The sequence below is a fragment of the Drosophila teissieri genome, chromosome 2R, assembly GCF_016746235.2.
Source record: "Drosophila teissieri strain GT53w chromosome 2R, Prin_Dtei_1.1, whole genome shotgun sequence".
NCBI classification, from domain to species: Eukaryota; Metazoa; Arthropoda; class Insecta; order Diptera; family Drosophilidae; genus Drosophila; species Drosophila teissieri.
Window position 1 is genome coordinate 11,290,166 of NC_053030.1, and position 24,904 is coordinate 11,315,069.

At 45.1% G+C, this 24,904-nt stretch overlaps 2 protein-coding genes across 3 annotated transcripts in view; both read right to left on the minus strand.

Annotated features, from left to right (window-relative positions):
- Positions 1 to 583: 583 nt before the first annotated feature.
- Positions 584 to 3,887, minus strand: LOC122612808 (spermatogenesis-associated protein 20). Its single transcript, XM_043786650.1, has 5 exons — positions 3,505 to 3,887; positions 3,306 to 3,443; positions 1,521 to 2,987; positions 1,252 to 1,457; positions 584 to 1,188 (listed from the first exon to the last, which is right to left on the minus strand). Exons 1-5 carry the CDS (start codon positions 3,654 to 3,656, stop codon positions 725 to 727), a joined length of 2,427 nt encoding a protein of 808 aa, XP_043642585.1. The 5' UTR covers positions 3,657 to 3,887; the 3' UTR covers positions 584 to 724.
- Positions 3,888 to 4,263: 376 nt separating this feature from the next.
- The window catches only part of LOC122613332 (protein Shroom), a 44,602-nt gene continuing 23,961 nt past the window's right edge, over positions 4,264 to 24,904 (minus strand). Inside the window, exons 1-4 of one of the 2 annotated variants that reach the window (XM_043787460.1) lie at positions 13,865 to 14,044; positions 5,215 to 6,679; positions 4,894 to 5,151; positions 4,264 to 4,824 (exon numbers count right to left, since the gene is read on the minus strand). In XM_043787460.1, the coding sequence (XP_043643395.1) occupies positions 4,561 to 4,824; positions 4,894 to 5,151; positions 5,215 to 6,679; positions 13,865 to 13,896 (2,019 nt within the window). In that variant the 5' untranslated portion in view covers positions 13,897 to 14,044 and the 3' untranslated portion in view covers positions 4,264 to 4,560. Of the gene's footprint in view, positions 4,825 to 4,893; positions 5,152 to 5,214; positions 6,680 to 13,864; positions 14,045 to 24,904 lie in introns of those variants that run through there. The other variant, XM_043787459.1, reaches the window with a different exon arrangement.

A 24,904-nucleotide genomic window follows, 5' to 3' on the forward strand; every position in this document is an offset into this window, starting at 1 on the left:
CCATACATTTAGTTTCCTTGTACGCCGATTGCCGTGGCCTTCGAGATCCCAGCACCACTCCTGCAATCCATCGGGTGTTTGGTGGCGGATCGCGAACGCAGCGCAGGGCACGCATTTAGTTTAAAGCCTAGTTTTACGCCTACGCCTCTGGGGCGGAGCAGGTGCAGCCGACCACCGAATGGTTGATAGCTCCACGAACAGAACGATTCCAATAAATGCACAAAACGTGTTGTATTCGAGAAGAGAGATTATTCGACGATAGTTTCATTTATGGTGTGATGTGAATTGTGCTTTTACTTTAACTTTAACGATTATTAACCAGCGGTCTTTATTAACGTTTTATATGAACATAAACATGTAAGGTTATTTCGGTTACTTGTCGCTGGAAGGCTCGTTTTCTCGTTCACACGGATGGCAATGGTAGATTTTGAGCTGGGGAGACTTGTTGAACCTTTCAGTTTAAAATCTACAGAAGCTATAAACTTAAAATGAGAAGAGGGGCCTTCGTACAGCAACTGTAACCAACTCTAGACACTTAGGGAGCAATGCAGTCTCTCAGACTTAATAATGGAAGAAGCTGAAGTTGCTAGTCTACTGGGGTCTTTAATAACGGGCTCTTAACACTATGTAGTTCCGAGAACTCCTGTTTGCTTTCAAAGCAAAGAAATAACAATTAATTTACATCTAGAAGTACTAAAAATACATTTCGAGTAAAATTTCGGATCTAATCACGTTTTGAGAAGAAATATGCCATTAGGTTATCCTCCAGCTGCTGCGGATCGGTAACTGGCATACGACAAGCTCGCTCGTGACAAATGTAAACTGTAGTTTTACCGCCTACCATCTTAAACTTTGTCTGTAAGCGCTGATTGGAGGCCTCTTCTGGATTCGAGGGATCCACGTGCACTATGATCATGCTTGGAATATAGAACTTGCGACAAATTTCCACGAATCGCTGGGTGTCTGGCGAGTCCGGACCCACCACTGCCACAAGGTCCAGGCCGTTCTCGTGCATCAGCAGGGCGGACAGCATCTCTGGGAGAGCGTGGCCGAAGGGCGATACGTCGGCAAAGAAGTTCAGTAGTTTTCCGGCCTTCTGGAGATAGACATTTTCGTCATAATAGTGTGCCAGTAGGACGAGATTGCGGGCGGATACACTGTTGCCACAAGGCTCGGCTCCATCGTGGTCTTAACAAAATGTTACAAATTAATTATTGGTAAAGAATGTACTTAAAAAATATTGCCATTCACCTTCCTTGAGCCGCACAATAACATTGGGTGCATCCTGTTGCGAGAAGAAATACGCTCCGTTTCGCTCGTCCCAGAAAAGCTTGTCCTGGGTTTCCTGCAACGCCTTTGCCCAATGCAAAACATCTACGTCAAGTGTAGCTTTGTAGTAGTCCAGCAAGCCCTTGATGAGGAAAGCATAGTCGTCAAGGAATCCATCGATTTGCGATCTGCAACGGACAATATATGTGAGTCACGTATTCAGAAACTGTAGAAAGTAATTTAAGACTCACTCATTCTTCTCCAGGGTGTCATCACCCACGGCCACGCCATAGCACGAACGGATGAGCAGCTTCTGTTCCGGATCGTACATTTCCTTGCGGAGAAAATCAAGTAGTTCCTTTGCTGTCTGCATGTACTGATCCCTGTTCGCGGAGTAGCAGTTGCCAAGCTTGCAGAGTCCCGACAGCACCAGGCCGTTCCATGCGCATATAATCTTGGTGTCCAGGTGCGGACGCGGTCGCTGTTCCCGGAGAACGTGCAATATATCATTGGTTGTCGCCAGCAGCTTCTTAAATTTATCCGCCTCCAAGTTAAAGTTAGCAATGGTGTCTTCCTCCGATCCTCGTACGATTAGAATGTTCTTGCCAGTGAGATGACCATGGGGATCACTGTAGGCTGGAACATTTCCCGGTGGCTTCAGATCGTAGTGGTAGGCATAAATCTCAAAAGCCCGCTCGGGCGTAATGTCGTCAAACCGTTGCGCCTGATCCTTAAACGCAGCTTGGATTTCATCCCAGGTCCAAGCGTAGAATGCTCCTTCTACTTTTACATTATCTTCGTGGGTGGGCAGAGAATCCGCATCCTCACCAGCATAGAATCCCCCCAAAGGATGTCGTAGATCCTTAACCAAGTACTTGTAGGTTTTGTCCGCAAAGCCCAAGAATGTTTCGTCCCTGGTCACCTTATAGGCATTGGCAAAGGCCGCCATTAGTTGACCCTGATCGTAGAGCATCTTTTCAAAGTGGACGTTGTGCCAATCCTCAGTGGTGGCGTAGCGAGCAAAGCCGCCAAAAATGTGGTCATTTATACCACCCTTTCCAATTTGAGTTAGTGTTTCAATCACCATGTCCAGGACATCCGCATCCTTAGTGACAAGGTAAGCGTGGAAAAGAAAGTTTATACGCGGCACCTCTGGAAACTTGGGCTCCGAGCCAAACCCTCCATGGGCCTGGTCAAATCGCTGCTTATGAACGTTGATGGCTTCGCTCAGCTTTTCAATAGCACTTCCTGCTCCAAATGCCGCTTCTGCCACAGCCGAAGCGTCCTGGTTCTTCAGTAAAGCAGTGAGCAAAGTCGAGCCTGCTGTTAGAAGGGACTCCTTGTCGGTTTCCCACTTTTTAGCAATGGATTTGAGAACAGCGTTAAATGAGGGCATGCCATATCGGGATTTGGGGGGGAAGTAGGTTCCCGCCACCAGTGGGGCCAAATTGGGAGTTAGCCACACACTCATCGGCCAACCACCACTGCCCTTGGACATCAGTAGGAACTGCATGTATATCTTGTCGATGTCCGGACGCTCCTCCCGATCCACCTTGATGTTTACAAAGTTTTCGTTCATAATGGCAGCCGTTTCGGGGCTCTCAAACGACTCGTGCTCCATCACATGACACCAGTGGCAGGTGGAGTAGCCCACTGACAAGAAGATGATTTTGTTCTCGCTGCGGGCCTTCTCGAAAGCCTCCTCGCCCCACGGATACCTGCAATGGGTCAAATGGCAATTAAATATATGTTGTCAATATATATTTAGATTAAGACCACATAACGAGTTTATATAAGAACCAAGGGACGTGACTTATCGGTAGGTAATGTTATTCAAAATGTAAATCTAAAGGTAACGAAAACCAGTTTTACTCGTAGTAACAGGGGTAAACACGCATTTATTATTGTTTTTGTACATTATTGTTTTCATTCAAGCACTCAAGTGCTTGATGTTTATCAGCCTTATCACTTATCACGCGCGATTTAAGACGGAATAACACCCACGCACTTCGATGTCCCAGCCCTTTGCTACTCACCAGTCCACTGGATTATGGGCATGCTGCAGAAGATACGGCGACTTGGAGGCGACCAAGCGATTGCCCTGCTTGGCGGGCTCCTCTCCGGACACTTCCTTGGATGCTTCTCCTCCGGTGGCCATTGTCCGGTATTTCTGGCTGTGTCACACGCACAAAACCGATGTCAAAACAGGTGGTTGATAGGACGGACAAGACTTACTTGCTCACACTGCGACTACGACAACCGTTGTGTAGGAGTCGTAGGTTCCGACGCACCGATTCGGGTTCGGATTGCGATGTATCTGCTTGGAGTTTCAAGGTCGTTTGCAGAGAGCTTCGTATGCGGGGGAGGAGCGGCCTGACCCTGAACATAGCAAACGAATCGGGATTCTCGGGGCTTGCGCTGTGCTTTCACTCGACCTCGTCCAATGCCAACAAAACTGCAACGTGTGCAAACGACGCAAATTGACCAATGTTTTGAATATTGTTTAGCATATCGGCATAGTGCTGGTACCAAGTGCGATGGTATACGATACCATCGGGTGGTCAATTTCGAGCGAAACCGATTTTCCAGCGCACCTATCGATTTATTTGAATGTAAGCTAACTGTTACGAATTTATTTTTTCTTAATTTATTTGCTTACTTTAAAGAACTCAGATTTCAAACTAATATTTCAAGGATTCATTTTTCAGAGTTCGATTTCAGATCTTCAGGTAAATATAACTGGTTTTATAAGGTGTGTGAGCATTGTTCCAGCTTTGGGGAATGTGTAATGAATATGCGGGAAAAAAATCCTTTTTTAAATCTGTTAATCGTCACCGAGTTTATGATGTTAAACTCCGAAAGCCACTCGTGGGAATCCCAATAAAGTTAACTGAAGACAACAGTTTTGTAGCCTACTTTCAGGCTGTTTAGCGATCAGTTCCATTCAAAAAGTTCAGTTTGATAGTTTTCATACTTTTATTAATGCATACGGTATATCTTTGCTTTGATAATTATGTAGAAAATGCTTACACCTATGCGGCCGATATATAGAATAATTAACCTACTAGCTAGTTGAAAATCACAAATGAACATACAATATTTATACATTATAGTGTGGGTGTGGTAATTAAGCACATCGTTTTAAACTAATACACATTCACATTGCGGACTGGACTGGCCGATCCTGCGGACTCTCTCGATCGGCTCTCAACTTTGAGTTGACAGCAGGGAGAATCGAATCGGCCCAGTTGCCCATACCCATTAGGCATTAGCCTTAAGCTGTTGGCCAGGCTAACAATCGCTTTGGACTAGCGCATCGCTGAGGGAGCTAAGCTGCTCCTCGCTGCCCTTGATCCTTACGGCCAGGTCGCGTGCGTCGGCGATCAGCTTGGCCTTCATGTTGATGAAGTAGTCGTAGTCGGCGCACATGTCCGCGCTGAGGTTCTTGCCCAGTAGTCCGGCGATGCTGACTCCACGTCGTTCTATGTCCGCTTTGAGGCGCTGCGCCTCCTCCAGCTGCTCGTACAGCAGATCCCGCTTCGATTCCAGCGCGCCCTAAAGGTTAAAAATAAGTTTGTTTAGTAAATGGAATCCGTTTGGTATCGAATCCTTGAGTAGACCCACCTTTTCCTGCTGGCGCGTTTCCAGGCTGCTTTCTGTCTGGGCCAAACGCTCGGAGAGCGATAGGAGTAAACTGGTGATGTTGCCCACGGCGTCGACGTGGGTACGGAACTTGGAGGCTTCGCTGGGTCGAACCTTCTCCGCCAGCTTGGCGAAGAGATCCTGGCCCAGTCTGTCATTGGCCGAGCACTCCTCGCTGATCGTCTGCTGCTCACGTTTCAGGGAGACAATTTTTTGGTTCAAATGCTTGATGAGCTCATCCTGAAAGGAAAATGTTTGGTTTAGGGATTTCTGAATGAATGACTATCCATGTGGAATACACACCATCTTTTGCTTGATTAAATTCGTCGGCTCCTCGCTCGGCTCGGCCAGCTGCAGCTCCACACTGACCACTCGGATCTCGGCGGACGACGTGACGGACTTCATCCGCATCAACGTAGAGGTGCCAACATCCCGCGTGGCCAAGCGCAGTGGCACATCCGGATTGTACAGATTGCTAACGTATTGCGAGGTGGGCTTGCAGATCTTTGGTGTGAGGATGTCGGCGATCTTGTCACCAGGCGGTAGAAGCTTGACCAGCTCCCGGCTCATCTCCTCGTAGTCCAGCTCGATGGGCTGGCGCTGTCGGGGCTGCAGAGTCGTTCTGGTCTGGTGCTCCTCGCGTGCCGCTTCGAGGTCCGTGTCCCTGTCCTCCAGTTCGTCCGTTTGGCAGGCCATATCCGTTGTGCTGGGCTTGGGATTTACCATCAGGACCAATTCGCTGCGCTGCATCAGCTGCAGTTCCTCGATCTCTGGCTGCTTGTCGGGCACATCGTTCTCCTGGTCCTGGTCCTCCTCCTCCGGTTCTAGTGGCGGTGGCGGACTGGGCGGCAGTGGTGGTGTCATAAGGGGTTCATTGACGAAACTGGCAGTGGGACTGGTTAGCAGTGGAGTGGTGTAGCCAGCTATTAGACTCGTGTCACACAGGTGCGCCGACATCAGAACCGACTGCAGTTGGGTGATCTTTTCGATGTTCTCCCTCAGGGATTCCTGGCGGTTCATCGCGGGTGGCTTGGGTGGTGTTGTCAACGGATTCGTGTTCAGGGTGGTGCTAATCACCTCGGCGCGGAAGAGGTGCGCCTCAGGCTTAGGAATCGGTGTCGCTATAGGATTGATTGTGCACTCCAGGGAACTGGTGCTCAGACTGCAGTCCGAGTGCGAGGAGGCCGGCGAGAGGCGTGGCGGCGTGGGCGTCGGTGTTGGCGTCGGCGTGGGCGTGGCAGTGGGCAGCACCTCCTCCAGCGTCGTCTCCAGGTCGTGGGCGGCCTGCTTGAGATCCACGTGGGACTGGGACATCGGCGGCATGGTCACCGCACTAGTGTGCTTCACATCGTACGACTGAGATCTCGTGTATTGTTGCGGGGTCATGGGCTTGGGGTTCGGGCTCTTGCCGTAACCTGGACCCAGCACAGGAGTGGAATACCGCTGGCCACCCGCGTAGTAGGGCGGCGGGGCCACCGACGGGGAGTTCCCAGTCAGGTTGTTGTTGGAGCCATAGCGCAGGGTCACATTCGCATCGCCGTTCGGCGATCCTGGCTGCAGCTTTGGCTGCTGGTGGAGCTTGACGCCCAGCGGCAGGACATCCGGCAGATTGTTGGGCAGCTTGCCTGTGACCCCATAGCTGGGCTTCGTGTGGGCCACCAGGTCCTCGTTGGAGGTCAGCGTGAGCTTGTAGATGCCATGGTCCGGATCAGTGTTGTTCAACTTCTCCAGACTCTGACGCGGCAAGTATGAGGCCTTCGAATTCGATCTGCAAGGATAAAAGAGTTTGATTAGCTAAAGTTAAACCAAGGGAAGCAGGCTGTTTATTTTCAATGTATTATTTAAATTAGTCTACAGTTCCGCGATTTGTGGCCATTGCACATATACGAGTACCTAGTTAGCCAAAGGCTATTTAGGAGTGCCCTCCTGGCCAAAATGCCAGCTACCCTGGGTCATCCACGGGGTCATCGGCAGTAACCGCCACGACTTGGGGAAAAGAGCCAAAGGCATCGACAGTATTGCCCGAATCGCACGTCTCATTAATGCAAATGGGCGGCCATAATCTGGACAGATGCTAATTGAGTCCTGGACAGGCGCAGGCAGCTGCCATCGAAATCCGATGCAATCTGGATCCCAAGCACCCACATATTGTAAATTATTGTTATATGATGGCGAAAGTGCCGAGCGATGAAATTATTCTGTGCACGACGCGCGGAGACGACAGTTCGTCGTGTGTTAAGCTAAAAAGCTGATTTCCAAGACACAGGGCACAATAAGGCGGAATAAAAACGAAAGTGAAATGTTTACAGTGCAATTATAAAGAGTTTTATGTTTCAGTTTTTGAGTTTCCGAAAAGCAAAAGCAAAAGTCAGAGTCAGAGTCGTTTTAGTGTGCAAGGCGTATGACGAGCCGCAGCTACGTCCGCTTCCCCTTGACAACTTTCAAAAGTGCTAAACTAATTTGTTATGTTTTTGTATACCAATCATCGCGGCTCTTAAGTTGTAAAAGCCCCTTTTTGTTTTGAGGAGATTTTGGACTTTTGGCGCATATCGTTCGGCTTGGCCACCCCCAGTTTGCCAAAATCTTTATTGTTTCTGCATTACACACTTTTGTATATATGCATGTGTGTATGCCCCCACATGATATATAACCATACGTATTTCAATGGTGTTTTGCATCTGAAGAAAGCCGTCGAAGAAATGTTGTCGCATTTGCATAAATTAAGAGCAGAGTGAAACAGAAGAAATGGAAGTCGACGGGCTTACATCACATGCTAGCTAGCTAGACAAAACAGCTGTTGGATGTTTGTATCTCTGCCCAGTTAGCATTTGCATAAGCCACAGTCTTTTGTCTAGTTCCATCGCAGATCCCCACCGCTCCCGCACAGTTCCTCCACTGCTTTCTTCGGAGAGAGGGAGATGGAGCGAGATGGCTGGATGCTGCCATTTCGCCTTTCTTAATCACTTCCGTTGGCCTGTTGAGTAAGCCTCTTCTTTCTGCTGCCAATTTGGCCAAGACAAAGGCAAGAGGCGGTTGCATTAGCATAGATCTGCATATCAGGCCGATGACATCACGTGTGCTAATTGAAAGCAGTTCCAACGTAGCCCAGAACACACAGAAGACTGGCACTTGCAGCAGAGCTAGATAACTGAGCCTATCTCTTGGAAACCATCTTGTAATCTTAGGCCAACAGCCCAGATAAGGCCTTGAAGCACAGACCCTTGTAATCTCCCAGAATTCCTCGTCAAAGCACCGGACTTAGCAGACATAAGCCCATTATATGTACATACACACCCTCGATAGCGCAAATGTAATAACAGCTTTATTATGATTCACTTCACAGATCGAAAATAACTTTGGTTTTTTTTTGTATTTTGCCCGCTAATATTGTATAATTCCCAATAATACGCGGCGGGCCGAAAGACAATGACAAAAGAAAGGGTCAAAAGAAATGCTCGGACACTGGGCTAAATACATTTCCATACAATTAACGCATATTTTATGTGTACCTTTGTGTATTTGTGGATTTGGCTATCTTTCCCTCTATTTGGCATTATTAAGCCGAGCGGGGCGTTCCATTTGGTTATGTGATGCAAATTATGAAAAATTTGATAAATTGCCTGGCCTTGCATAACTGTCGGCAATGTCGACAATGAAACTCTTCGTCTATAGGGTTGAATCAAATCGGATATGCACACAGATAGATATATACATATATATACATCGATTGGTAAGTCGCCACCCGCCTGGAATGGGATAATTGGTGGGTTCAGTGGCTTTTGGGTGGTGTTGCCGATCCAGGTCTTGGTCAGTGGCCTTTTGCGTTGCGCATTGCGTATGCAACTGCAGCAATGGATGTTGCTGCTGCAACTGCTGCACTATAATTTTTGATCGCCAATATAACGAGCTGTTTGCCGCTGCTGGCTGGCTGACTAGTTTTCGTTGATAGTAAAAGTATTTTATTTAAATATGCCGACAACGACGACAACGCTGGCGACGCATGGAAATCACGTTTTTAACATCTCGTCTCCACGTTGAACCGAAAAAAAGCGAACAAATGTTGCTGCTGCTGCGGCTGCTGCTGTTGTTGTTGCTGCTGCTGCAGCTTGTTGTTGAAAACATAAACATCTCACAAGCCTGGCCGAAACCGAAACCTGAAAACGGGTTTGTCGGCACCGCATCGCACACATTTTCACTTGCCGCAAAATGACGTCAAGTCAACATACAAAACACAATATAAGAAGACCAAAAAAAGTAAAACAAAACAGATGGCCATCAGCGCAGTTAGCTTTCTTTGGGGAGAGGTCAGCACTGCGGCCAGAACAAATTGTCTGTGTTTTTTCCCCCGCTTTTCAGGCAAAGACAGCCACGCATCATCGTCCATCAAAGTATGCCATGAATTTCTCTTGGAAAACTCCGGGAAAAACAATGCAACAGCAGCAGTAGCAGCAACAGCAGCAGCAGTGAAAAAGAAAAGAAATGAAAAGTTCTCTTTCACTGAAAATCTTTGCTAAGTGGGCATCTTTGTCTGGGAATGGCTATGGGAATACTTAGGAATGGTTAGGAAAAAGACTTACTTCTAACCTTCTGGCGGAGAATCCCACAACTGCCGCCTCAGATTTCCCCGCGCAACCTAAATCCGAATCGAAAACTTTTCCTCTCGAGCAATTTGTGCCTGTTCATCTGCTCATCTGTTCATCTGTTCATCTGTGCATCTGCCTCGTGATCGGACTCCAATTGTGTTTCAGCCTCTCCGCTTGGTTTCTTGTTTTCTTTTCTAATGCCGCAGCTACTGTTGCAGGTTTTTCTGTTGCTGCTGTTGATGCTGCTGCTGCGGCTGCTGCTGTTGCTACCATAATTATGATCCATTAATTCTGGCAGCAACGCCAACAATGATGGCTTGTGCAATATTTTTAATGTAAAATCGATTTAATGGCGCTTTTCGCTCGCGGCCCTCGAGCACCAAAAATAGATGGCTTGGGAAATGCAGCAATAGCGGTGGCAGCAACAGCAACAGCAACAGCAACAGATGCCTCCTGCTCTTGGCCCAGCCCCATTGAAAGTGTCGAAAGTGGCCGGCCTGTCCCATTGAATCCGATGAAACGGGGTAATTAACTTGTGAGCTAAACGGCCGCAGCTCATCATAATTACAGCTAAAAAGATGCCTCCAACCAGGGGGCAGAACACGGCAGCAACATCTGCAACACAGCAGCAAGACTGCAGCAGCAGCAACACGAACACGGCAGCAACAGTAGTTGCAACCAGCAGCAGGGGAAACATGTGTGCGCAGTGGACTACGACAGCAACAAGCTTGTAAATAATTCAGGCCCCACCTCCCGCACTTTAAATGGTTACTTTTGATATTCGCCAAGTTGCGTTTGCATAAACAAATTATTCAGCCAAGTGCGGGCCTTTTGTCTGCTGGATGTTGATAGGCGAGTGCAGAGGAAGTGGAGTGCCAGATTGAATGGTGCACAACGAGAAAAGTCTATTGATCAACGAGCTATGTACCAAATGAATCATTACAAGTCGAAGATGTTTTATTTAATATAAAAAACATATCCATAGAGATCATCTTTAAAGAATTAGGTAGTAGTATCAAATCACTTAATTGTTCGAACGAGAGCAAGTGCTGTTTTTAGCCATTAAACAGTAGACTTGCGATAGGATTTTCTTGCCGTGTACATGGGGGCACTGCTAATATCCGCGACACATCTGCCAATGACATTTTCACTCTCAGCCCACTTGGCATATAAATTGTACACACAGCGACCAACTTGTAGTGCCCTCGGGCGCATGCGCAACACGTCCGCCATGGCCGGATCAGCCGAAAGTTGGGGATATGGTGGGGATATGTACGAGAGGGGTGTTGGAGCCGGAGGGGGGTGGGGGTTGCTACAAGAGTTTGAGCCATTTGCGTTTTTCAGTGTTTCTGTGTTTTGTTTTAGATATTACACAAAAGCCGCTGTTCGCTGTTCGCTGCTCGGCGAATGCCAAAGTGTTGCGGCCATTGAAGGAACTGCCCTGAATACGGATTTCTCATTGTTTTTAGCCAACTAATTTCTGGCGAAAAAGAGCGAAAGATAATGGTCGAAAGAGCGCGGAGGCCGACGTTTACTTATTAGCCAAGATCCGGCGGCGGAGAAATGAAATGGAAAGAAAAGTACTGCAAAGAAAAGTAAAGAAAAGCACCGCACAGAAACGAAAAGAAAAGCATGCGAAGCGGCTCTTAATTTCTTAATAACAGAAAAATTTCTCAACCAACTGAAAGCAGAGAGAAGTAGAGAGAGTGTGATGGAATTCTGAAAACGTTTAAGCCGCAGAACTTAACTTCCTAGGTTACACCATAAAGTATAGTAGGGCCTAGTCATGAGGCTTCATTAGCCCGGTAATTGTGGGTTCTACTATATGATGCGGGAAATTTGCCAACAAATAGCCGTGATCATATGGAATGATGTCACCTATGCAGAACTGCAATTTCATAGGGAATCTTGAACACTGGTGAGATCACCAGGAACTGCGGATACAGATACAGATGCAGATACACAGAACGTGCCACAGATACAGATACTCGTACATTCAAGTACGCTTGTCTCGTGTCTTTCTGTTTTTCGGAACGAAAGTGAGAGATTGATGAATGGTCTTGCGTTTATGTTTCGGACCATTTAATTGCGAGTGTGACCTTTAGCACACATAACATACGTATATATATCACTATGCTTATAAGCCACAATGATCGCAGATTGGCGAGAATAAACAATGATCATCGTTGTCGTAAGGCAGAACAAAGGGAGTCCGAATCAAGGTTAATCCAATGAAATCGAACCGAAACTCCGCGTAATTAATGCATTGGCGAGCGTGGTGAACACTAGCACTATATATTTGCATCAATCAGCAATTATTTATGCAAATTCTCTTTGGATCGTATTGTGTGAGAAGTCGGGGCGAAAAGTTCAGATATTCTCACGCTGTGCTGCCGAGCCGTTTCGGAATCGATTGATCGATTTCTGATGGCAATATAGATAGCAGTTTTTAGGTTTGTAAGAACTGCTCCTGCACTTTGATCGTGTTTAGCATGTCACGCGCCTGTCAACCCAAAAAAAGCACAAAAATTAAATAAACAAAGAGGTTCTTCGGCTCTCTGACGTCACAAGGTTAAGCCTCAGAATTTTCAGAGCCTCAGAACTTGGCTTGATGAATGAGTGCAGAAAAACAATGACAATGCCGGATTTAACCGTATTTTTACAAGGTCACTCCTATTAGGCTGCAAATTGTTTTAAAAAAATATGAAAAAACGGAAAGACACCCAGATAAACCTTGCCAACTCATCCGAGGTTTTGTTTTTCTGGGGCCCGCCCTTTTGGCTCTTAGAGAGATCTTCAGCAGCAATGTTGCCAAAAGTGTTCTTTGTTATTCTTGGCCTTTTCGGGCGGCGGCCTTTTTGCGTCGCAATCGGCGACCAAAGCTGAGGATTTGTGGAGCGGAACACCCAATTCACAGGCCCGATTCAATTTCCATTCCAATTCCAAACCCAAATCCACTGGCAAACCTCAACCCAAACCCAAATCGAAACCCAACCCACGCCCACACGATCTCCAGTTGCCAGTTGCCAGTTGCCAGTGGCCGGGTTATTTACAAAACCTTGGACGTGGCGATCTCGAGCGTTGCCCCATGGACTGTGCGGCTGGCCGCTGGATGAGTGGCACTCCTAGCTTTTGCGTCTGGGGATAAGACAAAGCTGCATAAGTGAGGTACGGAAAATAAAATGGAATACTCGTAGCTACAGAAATACAAAAAGACAGCAGTACAGCAATACAGAAATTCAGAAATACATCCGCGTATTGTTTTGCCTTAGCAAAGCGAGCCATCGCTGCAGTTAGGCGCTTTGATAATTAACGGTTTATTGATAAAAGATCCACAGCCTCATCGCGATGCTCTCCCCCCCTAATGATGATGATCGCAGTGATGACGATCGTAATGATGATGATGATGATGATGGTCTTGTGTGGCTTTGATGGGCGTTTTTGACTCGCCATCGTCATAAACATAATTCTCCACTGACTCTGTCTGCCTTTTATTTTGGCGTTTGCCAAAAACAAAGCGTGAAATTGACATTCGCCCCTCTGCGAAATGTTCAACGAACTCGGCATAGACATAATAATAATAATAATAATTGAAAATCCGCGTGGCCACTTGTTGCAACATTGCAGCAATGCAGCTTTTGGGATGCCGCAGGACAGGAAGCATCCCCCGTCGCTTTTTGTCTTCCATTTTTATGTTGGGCCGGGCCCCAAAATTGGTTAAGGGGAAAAACAAAACTGAAAACTCAAAACTCAAAAATGAAGCCCCAAACACATTTGGCATTCATTTGGTGTCGATTGCGTGCAGCGACAGTCAGTGCACAGAAAGAAACTTATGTCATTTGAGAATTTAAATGGAATCATTTGGATATACTTCAGCTCAGGAACATTTAATCCAAAAAAATTGAAGATAACATATATATACATTTATAGATATACAGAAGTTGGTCTGTTCCATTCAGCTAAACAGCGCAGGTAATTTCTTTCCGTGCACAACTCCAGTCTGTGAATGCCAAGAGCAAATGAAAAACGCAATTATATGGCAAAATAAAAATAAAACCAGCGAAAATAACGAAAAACGAGATCTAGATTTGACGGCGGCATGGATTGCGTTTTCAAGGTTGTTATGGGTACATTGCATGGCCCAAGTTGGCGCTGCAATTAAAAGCCATACACATATGGCATACACTCGTATACTCATATACTCCTATACTCTTATGGCCGAGGAAGCGAACGAATCTTTTCACGCATTCCACCGGCGCCTTTTTCCATTTTCCACCGCATGACGTCAGAGGCGCTTTTCCCGCTGATGATTTTCTGCATAATGGCTATTTTGTCTAGACGGTTTTTTTTTTTTTTTTGGCAATCTTTACCGAAAGTTGAGCCATTGAAACCACTGAGCCATTGTGCGGTCCGAGCTCGAGTTCAGAAACCCAGTCGATGGGCAAGATCAAAACAATTGAGCACGCGGCACTTTGTATCTGTATCTTTGTAGCTGTATCTGTATCTGTGTGTGTAAAGCGAATCGTTTGGGGCACGAACAAATTGCCTCGCAAAATAAATCAAATAAACGGCCGAAAATAAAGACGCGACAACGCGATTCATTGAACAAAACAAAACTGAAGGCTCTGGCAAAATGCGAAAATTTACATTCGGCATTCGGCGCGACAGAGAGGGCGCATGAAAATCGGGGTGCGAAAGGGAGGGAAGACGACACATAATGTGATATGTGCCATCATCAAATTGAAAATAAACGAGCAATGTGGGACCCTATGGGAATACGCGATACCCTTTGTTCCATCTATGGGTGTTCTAAAGGTAATGAGATACGGAGAGCTAGAATCTTATCAACATCATCTATGTCTTATAAGGCGTATCTATAGATGCTATTATATGGAAATTGATATATACGTATAATAAACTCGTGATTATATGGGAAGACGTGAGTATCAGATAATTATGATATAATAATAAAGGCGGAAAAAGGCTTATGGCTATATATAGCTTTATAATGGATGATATGAAATACTTCTAATATAACACAGTTGTAATAAATATTCAGTGAGCCATTTACTGCAGGGCAAGTTTCGCTATCGCAGCGATAAGGTGCACTTCTTCATTAACCATGAGTCAGTGGGACAAGTCCTCATAGGAAACCTGCGCCTGTTGGGTGGTAACCCCACGTTCTAGAACGCATTCCATTCAGAACTGGGAAAACGAGAGCGCCACTGCTTAGGGGCTAAAAATAAATGGCATAATTCAGCTAAACAATTTATTTGGCAACGATGACAGCGTCGCAATGGGATGGCTTCTGTACGGATCGGATCGGATGAGATGAGATGGGAGATGGAATGGGATGGGATGGGTTGGGATGAGTTGGATGTGGATGTGGGGAACATGTGGCGAAGTTGACATCGGCGCCGTTCCATTTACACAGATTTCCCAGTCGGGAGCAGCAGCTGATTAGCCAACAAATTAGATGGCAGCCTGACATATTGGCTACCATTTAATGCGGCTGCTCTGATTTATTCAGTGCGGCTGACCGACCCAAAATGTGTACATATATGATCTTAAGAATGCGCATATACTGGTGCATTGGGATGGGCCCATATCTCTGAGGAATGCAGATTGTCAGGGGCGTTTGCTTTTCCTTATTTTCTTGTTTCTTATTTATGATGCGCGGTGTGTGCGAAGAATTGAGATTTGTACGCTTGGGTTTGCATTTCATTTGCTTAAATTGCAAATTGGTTTGTCGGGGAGCCAGGGGATTTGTATTTGGCCGCTTGCAACTTTGCCGGGCTGATTGAAAATTGTTTACCCTCTTCTTCGGCAGGCCCATCATCAGCATCTGCTCCTCCATCTGCTCCTCTGCTGGTTTTCCCTGAAGAACGTGATCCGAAGGCCGCAAAAGGCCGCCGAGAGTCTCTGGATGGATCAGCGGATCGATCGATGCATATTTGTGGTCTTTGTTTTCTTTGTTGCCGGCTGGCTGAATTCGTCATGTGGTCGGCAGGAACAGCACAAAGCTTAGTTAACGCTTTTGAAGGGGTTTTTCAGGGGGACCGGCAGGGGATGGGAGTGAAAGGGGGATGGGGCCGCAATGACAGACTCTTGGCCTTGAGGCGGCGGCAAAATGGCAAACCTGCAAACTGGCAAACTGGCAGAATGGCCACGTACGAAAGCAAAATCCCCAACTTGCACGCATAATAATGACCCTGGCTTATGGCTGCGGCAATTTTCTGAGTAGAATAGGGAATATACATATATGTTGCATACCTATATATAACCCTTGCTGATTGCATTTCATTTGCCTTCGCCGATTTGCATTTGTGGGAATCAATCACGAGTTGGCCAGCGCCTCAGACTTTGTCTAGACTTACGAACCTACGACTTATTACGCTGCACTTGCAGAAAATTCATACCATCTATAGTTCTTCAAAAGTGATCAGTTGTAAAATGGTTTATGTAATTATAAAATCATAAATTCCTAGCTTAAAAAATATACCATTTTATATGGGCTCTCTCTGTGTATTTCCTATCTAATGTAGCTCCCTAAGGCATATATTTCTTTATCAGCACTTGGGAAAATCCCTTGATTGCAACTACACAACATTGTGTAGGCCCTGAATCAAGTACTTAGGGGTATTATAAATTATTGGAAGTTCAGATAATAATAGAGTAGCACTGTGTCCCCGATGTTTTCCTCTCTGCAGCCAATGCAATGCCAAGTGCGAGTACATGTGATCATCTGCGTTTTAAAACATGCAACTAGCAATAATGATTGAGCACAAGGCAGGCAACGATGTATCGGGCTGGTTGACAATCAGTCAACGAACAGCTGACCATGGCCAGATATACATATGTACAGACACACAGATACACACACACACCTAGATATAGCCAGTCAGGGGGATGAGTATAGAAATAGCTGCATCTCGCGTCTTGCATTTCAATTGTGGCCCAGAGATTCGGCTTTCACGCAATTTGCCGCCCGACTGATCGAGATATCTATATACTCGTATTTATGTGCGATTGCCAAAAATACGGAGATACTTGGATACTTTAATCTGGTCGAAACGAAAGTGAAAGCATTTAATATGCATAATGCACACGCACCGCATTTCTCCAGCTCTAATTTGGTGTTTATGTGTTTTGGCCCAAGTGCGTCGCACATTTCAATGAAATTTCAGATTTCAAGTTTTGAAAGCATTCCCAGCCCCCAGAGATTCCCAGACAGCCTAAATGGAGCGATCGGCAATCACATTCTCGGTGTCACTTTGAGTTCTATCATAAAACGAAATGGCTTTTTAAGTTTTCAGACTCCGATCGTTATGATCGACACAGAATCGGAGGCCTGTGGGTGTCTGATGCGCTAATTGAATTTCAGATCAGCTCACATTCTGATTTTTGGGCCCGTTAAAATGGGCTCTTTGCGGCGCAGAACTGTCGCAAATGCGATCCACACGTATGGCCATAAAAATCTTTAACAAACTTAAGTGTAAGTACACCCATCGAGCGAGTTCCCATTCCCATTGCGCAACTGAGAAATTTATGCAGATTTTTGTTTCGGAGGCCCTCTTCCTGGGTCCCCAGAATAATTGCAGGCACGTAATTTAGCCACCAAGTTCATTGACAGCGACAGTCATCGCCGCAGAGGCGACACGCCCGATTGCGCTGGACTGCGGTTATCGACTTGGGCATTAGCTTTGGCAATAGCCAAGTTAACACTGAGACCGTTGGAAGAGGGGCGAAGAGGGGGGCGATACGAGCCTGCCAGGGCCACAGAAAGCGGTTAAAACCAAAGGCGTAGTAAGCCAACTTGGGTTTATGTAAGCAATGATACTGCTCGCTTTGCAATTTCACAATATTAGCTTAAAAACGGGGGATTCCTCAAATTGTTTCACATTGGAGTGACATTTATGGCAAAGTTCTAGTACAAAATGTTCATTGATAAGTGTCAGCTGCCTGCGAGGTATTAACTAAAGTAGTAAACTTAATAAACCTATACAAAACTGATTAAATTCAAAAAGCTGTCTGTGCTGCAATAAATTCAGCAAATTGCACCGATAAGATTTCTTTGACCAAATATGTATATAGTATAGGTTCTTTGCCATTTACAATCGTTATAAATCGAAGAAGATAAGCCTTAATGTGGTATAAATGTGAAGGGATGCATTGTTCTTGAGTCGTCTTAAACAAGTTTATAAACATGAAGTATAAAAATCGAAACGAAGGATTGAATGTTTTCTCGAAGCGCACTTAACCCAGTTTAATTTCATAGCCCACAAAGCAGCGGGTATAATTAAGAGCGCCAATTAAACAGATTATGTCCCATAAAAATCACCCAAACCCAAAATAAAACGTGGTCTTGTCAAACTATTCCCACTTCTTGTCTTTTATTGTCCACTTCAAATAACCCAGCAAATGCCTCGAATTGCATATTTTATGAGCATTTCATTGGCCAAAAAACCTTCCCAGGCCGCTGAGAAATTGTTGCGTTCAAAACTACATATACATTGTACATTGTAAAAAATGTTAATTGCAATACATTTGAGCCAACTTGCGGGCAGGCAAAAAACCGAAAAAAAAGACAAAAAACCAAATTAGGCAAACAATTTAAGCATGCGCTTCGAGCCGGGAAAACCAAGCCAAGTCCAAGTGCTGCTCCGATTTAAATTCGGTTTCCAGACTGCTGCCATTGCTTTTGGTATTGCTTTTTGGCTTTTGGTTTTTGGTTTTTGGATGTCTGTTTTTGGTTTTTGCGCATGTTTTGATTTTTATCATCTGGGTGGGTTGGTGGTTGGTAGGTTGGCTGACTGGGTTTGTTGACTGCCCAGTGGTTTTCATTTGCTCATGACGCGCGTGACCCACTAAATAAAAAGGTTTTTTCTTAGTTTTTGTGTCAAAGCAATTTTCGTGCACGGCACCAGACAACAACGACAAAAAAAAATGAAGCATAAATAAAATAAAAACGCAAAGCCCAAACCCAAACCCAAAACCAGAAAATCGAAGTGCCCAAAAACCCTGCAGAGGAGAGGAGTCGCCACAGATCCAATCGGGTTTCCACAGTAGCCGCCGAATGAGAAGCAACTGAAGTTGAGTAGGAAACCAGACTTATTTACCTTTTGGCCACTTTTCAGCTCATAATTATTAATTTTTGTCTTATTTATGTGGTTTGCCTGTGTGTGTTGGCCGCTGGTATCTGATGTACCATCTTCGGGCCGTCCGTGTGGCGTCGAGAAATTTTCGTGTTATAAAGTTAATTTGTGAAATTTTCAGTTGTTTCTTAATGATTTGCGTGGCTCGTTTTGGCCACGAATTCAGAAGGAAGTCGCTCGCAGCCGGAGGTTAGTGGAGCGTTTAGTCTTTGCTTTTTATTTTTTTTGTTTTCCATTAATTTCGTGGCTAATTGAATCGGCTGTGGCTGCCATTAATTCGACCACGACTCTGACCTTGCTCCGAGGTGATATATAAATATGCTGGAGCCCCGAGCACATCCGTTGACCTGCTCTCCCCCTCCCTCGTCTCGAAAGATACATGCCAAATGTTCTTAACTCCACTCCGATCAGCTGAACCCATCTGCGGTGCGCCCACCTATATAGGAATATAAATATGTGTATATATAGACCATGTCTCCCTCATTTGTTTGACTTTTGCGGTACTTTGTCTGCCCGCTCGACTTGAACTTGTTGCCTCTCACTATTTCTGTTATTCCTCTGGGGGAACCCGCAACTTTATCTGCCCCTGCGTGCCGTATGCACATGTGTGGAAGGGGCACCGTGGCTGTAATTATACCCTGCCCACATGCCACACTCTGAATTGGTCCCAAAACTCAAGGAATTAGGCCTAGATCAACAGGTGCACTCTTTGACTTTGTATACTTTCTTATCGCTAATGACTTGTATGAATGTAGTGTAATAATACCTTTCCTTTAGAGGCATTTTGTAGGACCCATCATGACAGCTTTCAGATTATAATAATCTTGGGAAGATCAATGTTTTCCTAGGCCACCAGACCCAGTTCTCCGACTTATCTTTCGAGAACATCGGGAGAGACGAATTCATAACCACTCAACGCCTTCCCAATGAAAAGTCAGCTTTCTACAAAGGCCACCATTCTCAATCCCATTTCCATTCCCATTCTTTTACCACCCATTTCACTTGACACTTCCGCCTCAATTGTAGAGCATTGCGAAGTCGCCTTTGTCACCCGGGGAACTCCTCCACCTCCACCTCCATTTGGCTTTGTCACTCTGCACTCATTTAGCTTCATTTGGCTTTTTGTTCTACATACGAGTACATCATATATATAGGAATAGGTATCTGTTTAAATATGTTCTGTGCTCCCCGGCTTTCATGCAGATATGTGGCTGGTTGTACTTAATGGTTGGCTGAGCCAGTCTTTTGTTTTCAGTTTTGCGTTCTGTTGCGACTGATGAGTAACGATCGCAGTGCCCGTTCACTTTCAGATAAGTTGGGAAAGTAAGAATGTTGTACACTACACATACATACATACATATATAGAACGAAAAACAAAAAATGAATTACAATTGCAATCGTGTTCGCTACGTAGGTAGCTTTTGTTTTACGCTTTTTCCCCAGCAATTTGTGGAGCGGCTCTTTGTAGTTCGAAACTCGAAGCTCCCTGGACTTGGGACCGGCCCACCTGCGGGGAAATGCCGAATTCCCAGTTCCCAGTCGGTTTTAAAGTTCCAAAGTTCCAGAGCAGGGCGATAATGGAGCGCTTTTCAAGTGTCTATTGGTAACACCATTTGCAGGTCGTGGGCGACCCAGAAGCCGAGCAATTAGTACGCACTACACGTCGTATACGTAATCACAGAACCCCGACAATTGATCGTTGTTAGGGCGAGCTCATTAGAGAAGCCAGCCGATTAACCGATTTGTTCGGTTTTATGGGCCCCACCTAATTATCATAAATACAGAATAGAGGGGCCCGCCAGAAAACCGGATTGATTGATAGATCGGAGAGATTCTTGAACCCTGCTGATTACGAGAATCTCTTCATCAGGAAGCTGCCCGAACTCAAACTCCGATAATCGAGCTTCCGTGAAAGCGTCGTATCGCCGATGTTATTCAAATTGTCAATTTGTCAGCGTTGATTAAAAAATGGCATTTTTATACGTTTTTATTAAGACTGAAATATGGCCGCGTGTACTTTATTCCCATTCCCTGTTTTTGTTGCTGTTTTTGTTGCTGTTTTTGTTGTCTCAATTGAAAGCATGTTAATTTATATACGCCATTCAGTATACAGTATATAAATTCGTGGTTATGTTGTTTGTTCAACTGCTGCCGATCATTTAGCCATAAAAATAGTCGCGAAACATTCCCCAAAGATGTGCTGCGACCTGAATTTTGGAATAGAGCTCGAATGGCGTCGAAGACGAAAGCCCCCATAAATCTAATCAAAGCAGTGTAAAGAACAATCAACGTCAAAAACGCTGCTAATTGAAATTTGTCGCCGCCGCCTTTATAATTAGCATTGAAGAAATCACAGATCCCGGTCTTTCGTAATGGAAACCACAAACAAATCAAGGCGCAAATATAGAGCAGAGCAGAGAACTCGGTTTGATTGGTATTACAAGTTTTCCACGGCGAATCGATTGGCAATGAAAACGGACGCAGGCCGCAATAAACATTTATTGTTTGATGTTTGCTCACTATTGAATAGGCCGTCACAATAACAATAAACATTTAGCCCTGCGAATGGCACACACCACACACATCACACACCACACACAACACTCTGCAAACACCAATCAAAGTTGGCCAGAAGGTCGAAGCAATTTCGTGGATTTCACGGATCTCTTGGGAACAAGATCGATCGATCGAGCATTCTTGTCTCCGCTTTGATATTGTAAAATGTTTATTGATTATTTCGGTTTACGGCTTCGTTTATGTTTACGCTGCAAAAGAAATTCAGAAAATCAGAAATTCGCTGCTGTCGTCGCTGAGCTAACAAATTTTTACTCGTAGACAGCGAATTCTTTTGCCGGTCGTTTATTTCGAAACTCGTGCGAAGCCTCAATAAAAAAATACCAACGAACCAACACGGCACACTTGAATATTATTTTATTTCTTTTTTTATGCTAATGGCTTATACCCTCGACGAATTTGGGCATATGAGCTGTATGGGCTCGGTGATTTTTCCAGTTTCTTGCTGATCTATAGTGTGCTTATGGCTATGGCAAATCCAATCCATTCGACTGAGTTAATTGTTAGACTTAATTGCCTCTTAGACAGATATTGCATAACCGAAAGAAACCTTAGTTGAAATGAAAACTTATTGAAACTAGTGGAAAATTGCTTCTTCCTTAAAAGGGATATGTATACATTCTGTGTAGTTCGATTCTTAGGAAACGGTCTTTCGAAAGGAACCGCTTTTGATTATTTGAAGGGAGAGTAAAACCAATTTTGCCACCGGGGTTTCTTTAAGTGGTGTCCTCATTTTATCACATCCCCCGGGGGTTGTTGGCCTCTGGAGTTGCCGGGGATACGACGACCACTCCTAGGGGTGACCAATGAGCCAACTGAGTCAACTGAGCCAACTGAGCCACCAATCAACCACCAGCTGTTCCTTGGCCAAAACCGGTTCTAGCCGCTTTGCCAACCCAAACAAAGGTCCTCACTGTTCTCATTCCAGCAAATAGAGCGAAAAAAAGAAAGAAATAATAAATAAAATCGATAAGATGTTCGCACTGATAGCCGGCTTTCCATACAAAGTGTAAACCAGCTAGCACTTTTATGGTCCGAATGTCAATAGATCTCGTTATGAATTATGGCGAATGACGCGTGTCTCGGTCACACCGATACAAATGGAATTCAAATAGAAATGAGCCATTTATACATATAGAAATGGAGGCAGTGAGTCCGCAGACAATTTGCCATGGCAGCAGGTAAAGGTAAACTCCGAGGAGGAGGAGGAGGAGACGTGCCGCAGTTTTGCACCTGCCGCCTACGTGGCTGCCAAAGGGAATGGCCACAATGCGGAGAAAGAGGCACAGAGCGACAACAGCTGTGAAAATTTATCAGCTCGGGCTAAAGTTGTTAGAGCCTCAGACAAGTCAAAGATCCACACGGAGAGAAAATCTGTACAGCTACGAAACAACAGACATGCTAAACTTATCATTATTTGCACACACTGTTTGCTTATCAAATGTGTATTTAATCAACCAATTGTTATTCTAATTAGCATGATAATTAAAGTGGTTCCAAAAGTGAGACTGCCATCGTTTTTCTCCGTGTGCAGACAGCAACAACTGTCGTCATTAGCGGAGACGTTAGGCATTGAGCATGCTAAATATGGTTTCACTGAAGTTAGCCGACAACGTCGCCACAAACTAGTACAACTAGGCAACAACTTGGCAACAGCTTTGAGCCCAGATCAAAAGCCAGACGGACTGCAATGCAATGCAGCTTACAAGCGAGCTTATCTTGGGAAAAACTGAAATACTCCGTTCGCTGGACGCGCGTTCTTACTAACAGTCAAGTTTTCAGTTTCAAGCGGCTTAGTTGGCGTACAGATGAAATAAAAACTAACAATTCAGATTGTGTGATTCATAAGTATTAGTCTGAGTCTGAGCAATACAAACATGTATTTTTCAAGCATTACGAAGAGGATTTCCCTCATTTTACATAAAATAAATGCGAAAACAATACCTTAAACTAATTTCATCGACTGATTATCTGATCAATAATTAAAAGATTGTTTGTAGTCTCTTAAAGCCAATATATTCCCATTTCCCCCTAATGGCAAAGTGAATAAAGCTTTTTTAATATGCCCCTAGAACAAACGTCGCATTTTTCTCTGTGCCGAAGTCGTAGTTCGCTGAATTCACTGAATTCGCTGAGTTTCCTGCTAATAGGCTGACTAATGGCGATCGTTAATAGCCGGCGTTATCAGCTGAGATCATAATAACTGACCAACCGACTGGGCTGGCGATTGAGTTGTGCGAATGTTTACCTTCTGATTCGGAACTTGCCGCCGAAGACCATTTTCAAGTGGTAGACGGTATCCAGTATTGTGAAATCCAATTTGGTGGGGAAGCGCAGCTCACTAACACTCGCGCACAGCTTACGCGAAGATGCAAGATATATTTGTATCTGTATCTGAATCTGTTTCTGTTGATATGTGTGTGTGCACCAATGGCAATTCGAAATGACAACAAAATAAACCGAACTTTTGCGTGATATCTCGCTTCCTTTTGTCTGCCAGTTATTTGTGCAAATGCTATGCAGTTTCAGTTTGTTGGCCCAACATTTGAACCCGAGCGCTGAACTTCCTTATTTTGGTTTTGGGTTTTCGGATTTGATTTTTGATTTTGGCGATGAGGAAGTCGGGGCCGCGAGAAGCACATGAAATCGATACACATGCAGGCAAGTGTCACGAGAGCTTTACATTTTTAATTGCCAAGTTAGCAGCTTCCAATTTCGCTGGCGATCGCAATTGATTTATCTTCACACACGCGTCAACTAGCGCGAACGTCCGAACGCGTCAGACGTTTTCACACGTTTGAAGTTGAAGTTGCGGCGACGTCGGCCGCAAAAACACGGGCACACCAAACACAATAACCAAACACACTCTAAGAGAACCGAATTTAAGAGAGGAGGCGAAATTTAACATTCGATTAACATGCTGTTAACAGCAGAGTTAAAGTTGAAGCACAGTTTTAAGCGCTGTGCATTTAACATTGCGCATTTACCACAGCAGCACATAAAAGTAGGCAACGATTTGCATGCATCGAAATGAGCAAGGAACCTTGCAAACACCATAAAAGGTATAGTGATATTCCTGTTCTGTACCCCGCTATCAAGATTTCTCTTGGATTAAACAAGCTTTATTATTATAGGTACTGGATCTGCCAGTGCCAAGCCCCGCAGCCATTACATTCAATCGCCTTTTGTTGGGCCCAACTGGCATGTTCTCATCGCCAATCTGTCGCTGCTGTTGCATCGTCATCGCCGTTGGAGCAAAGTTCAATCGATCATTGTGTGCACTGTCGATATTTAGCCGTTGATAGCGGCCAGAAATTATGGCAAACACTTTGTTAAATGTGGCCAGCAAGCCAGCAAGGCAGAGAGGCTAACTGAGCTAACTGAGCTAACTGGCCTGGCCTGAAAAGCTGGCGACGTCGTCTAATCACGGCAACTGCATCGAAAGAGTCGCGACTGGTGGCTGGATAAATTGAATTGTCTGGCTTGGCGTTTGCCATTATGTTTCGCTTGTTCCTTTGCCTTTGCTGCCTTGCCAACACGGCGCATGAGTGATTTATAGCGCGCATACGACGCGTGGTCTGTGGTCGCAGCTCAATGCTGCAGTTAATTTGAAAATAATACAGCCAAGACCTAGCTGGAGTGTTGGAGTGTTGCCAAATGGCCAAAGAGGGAATTAATTCG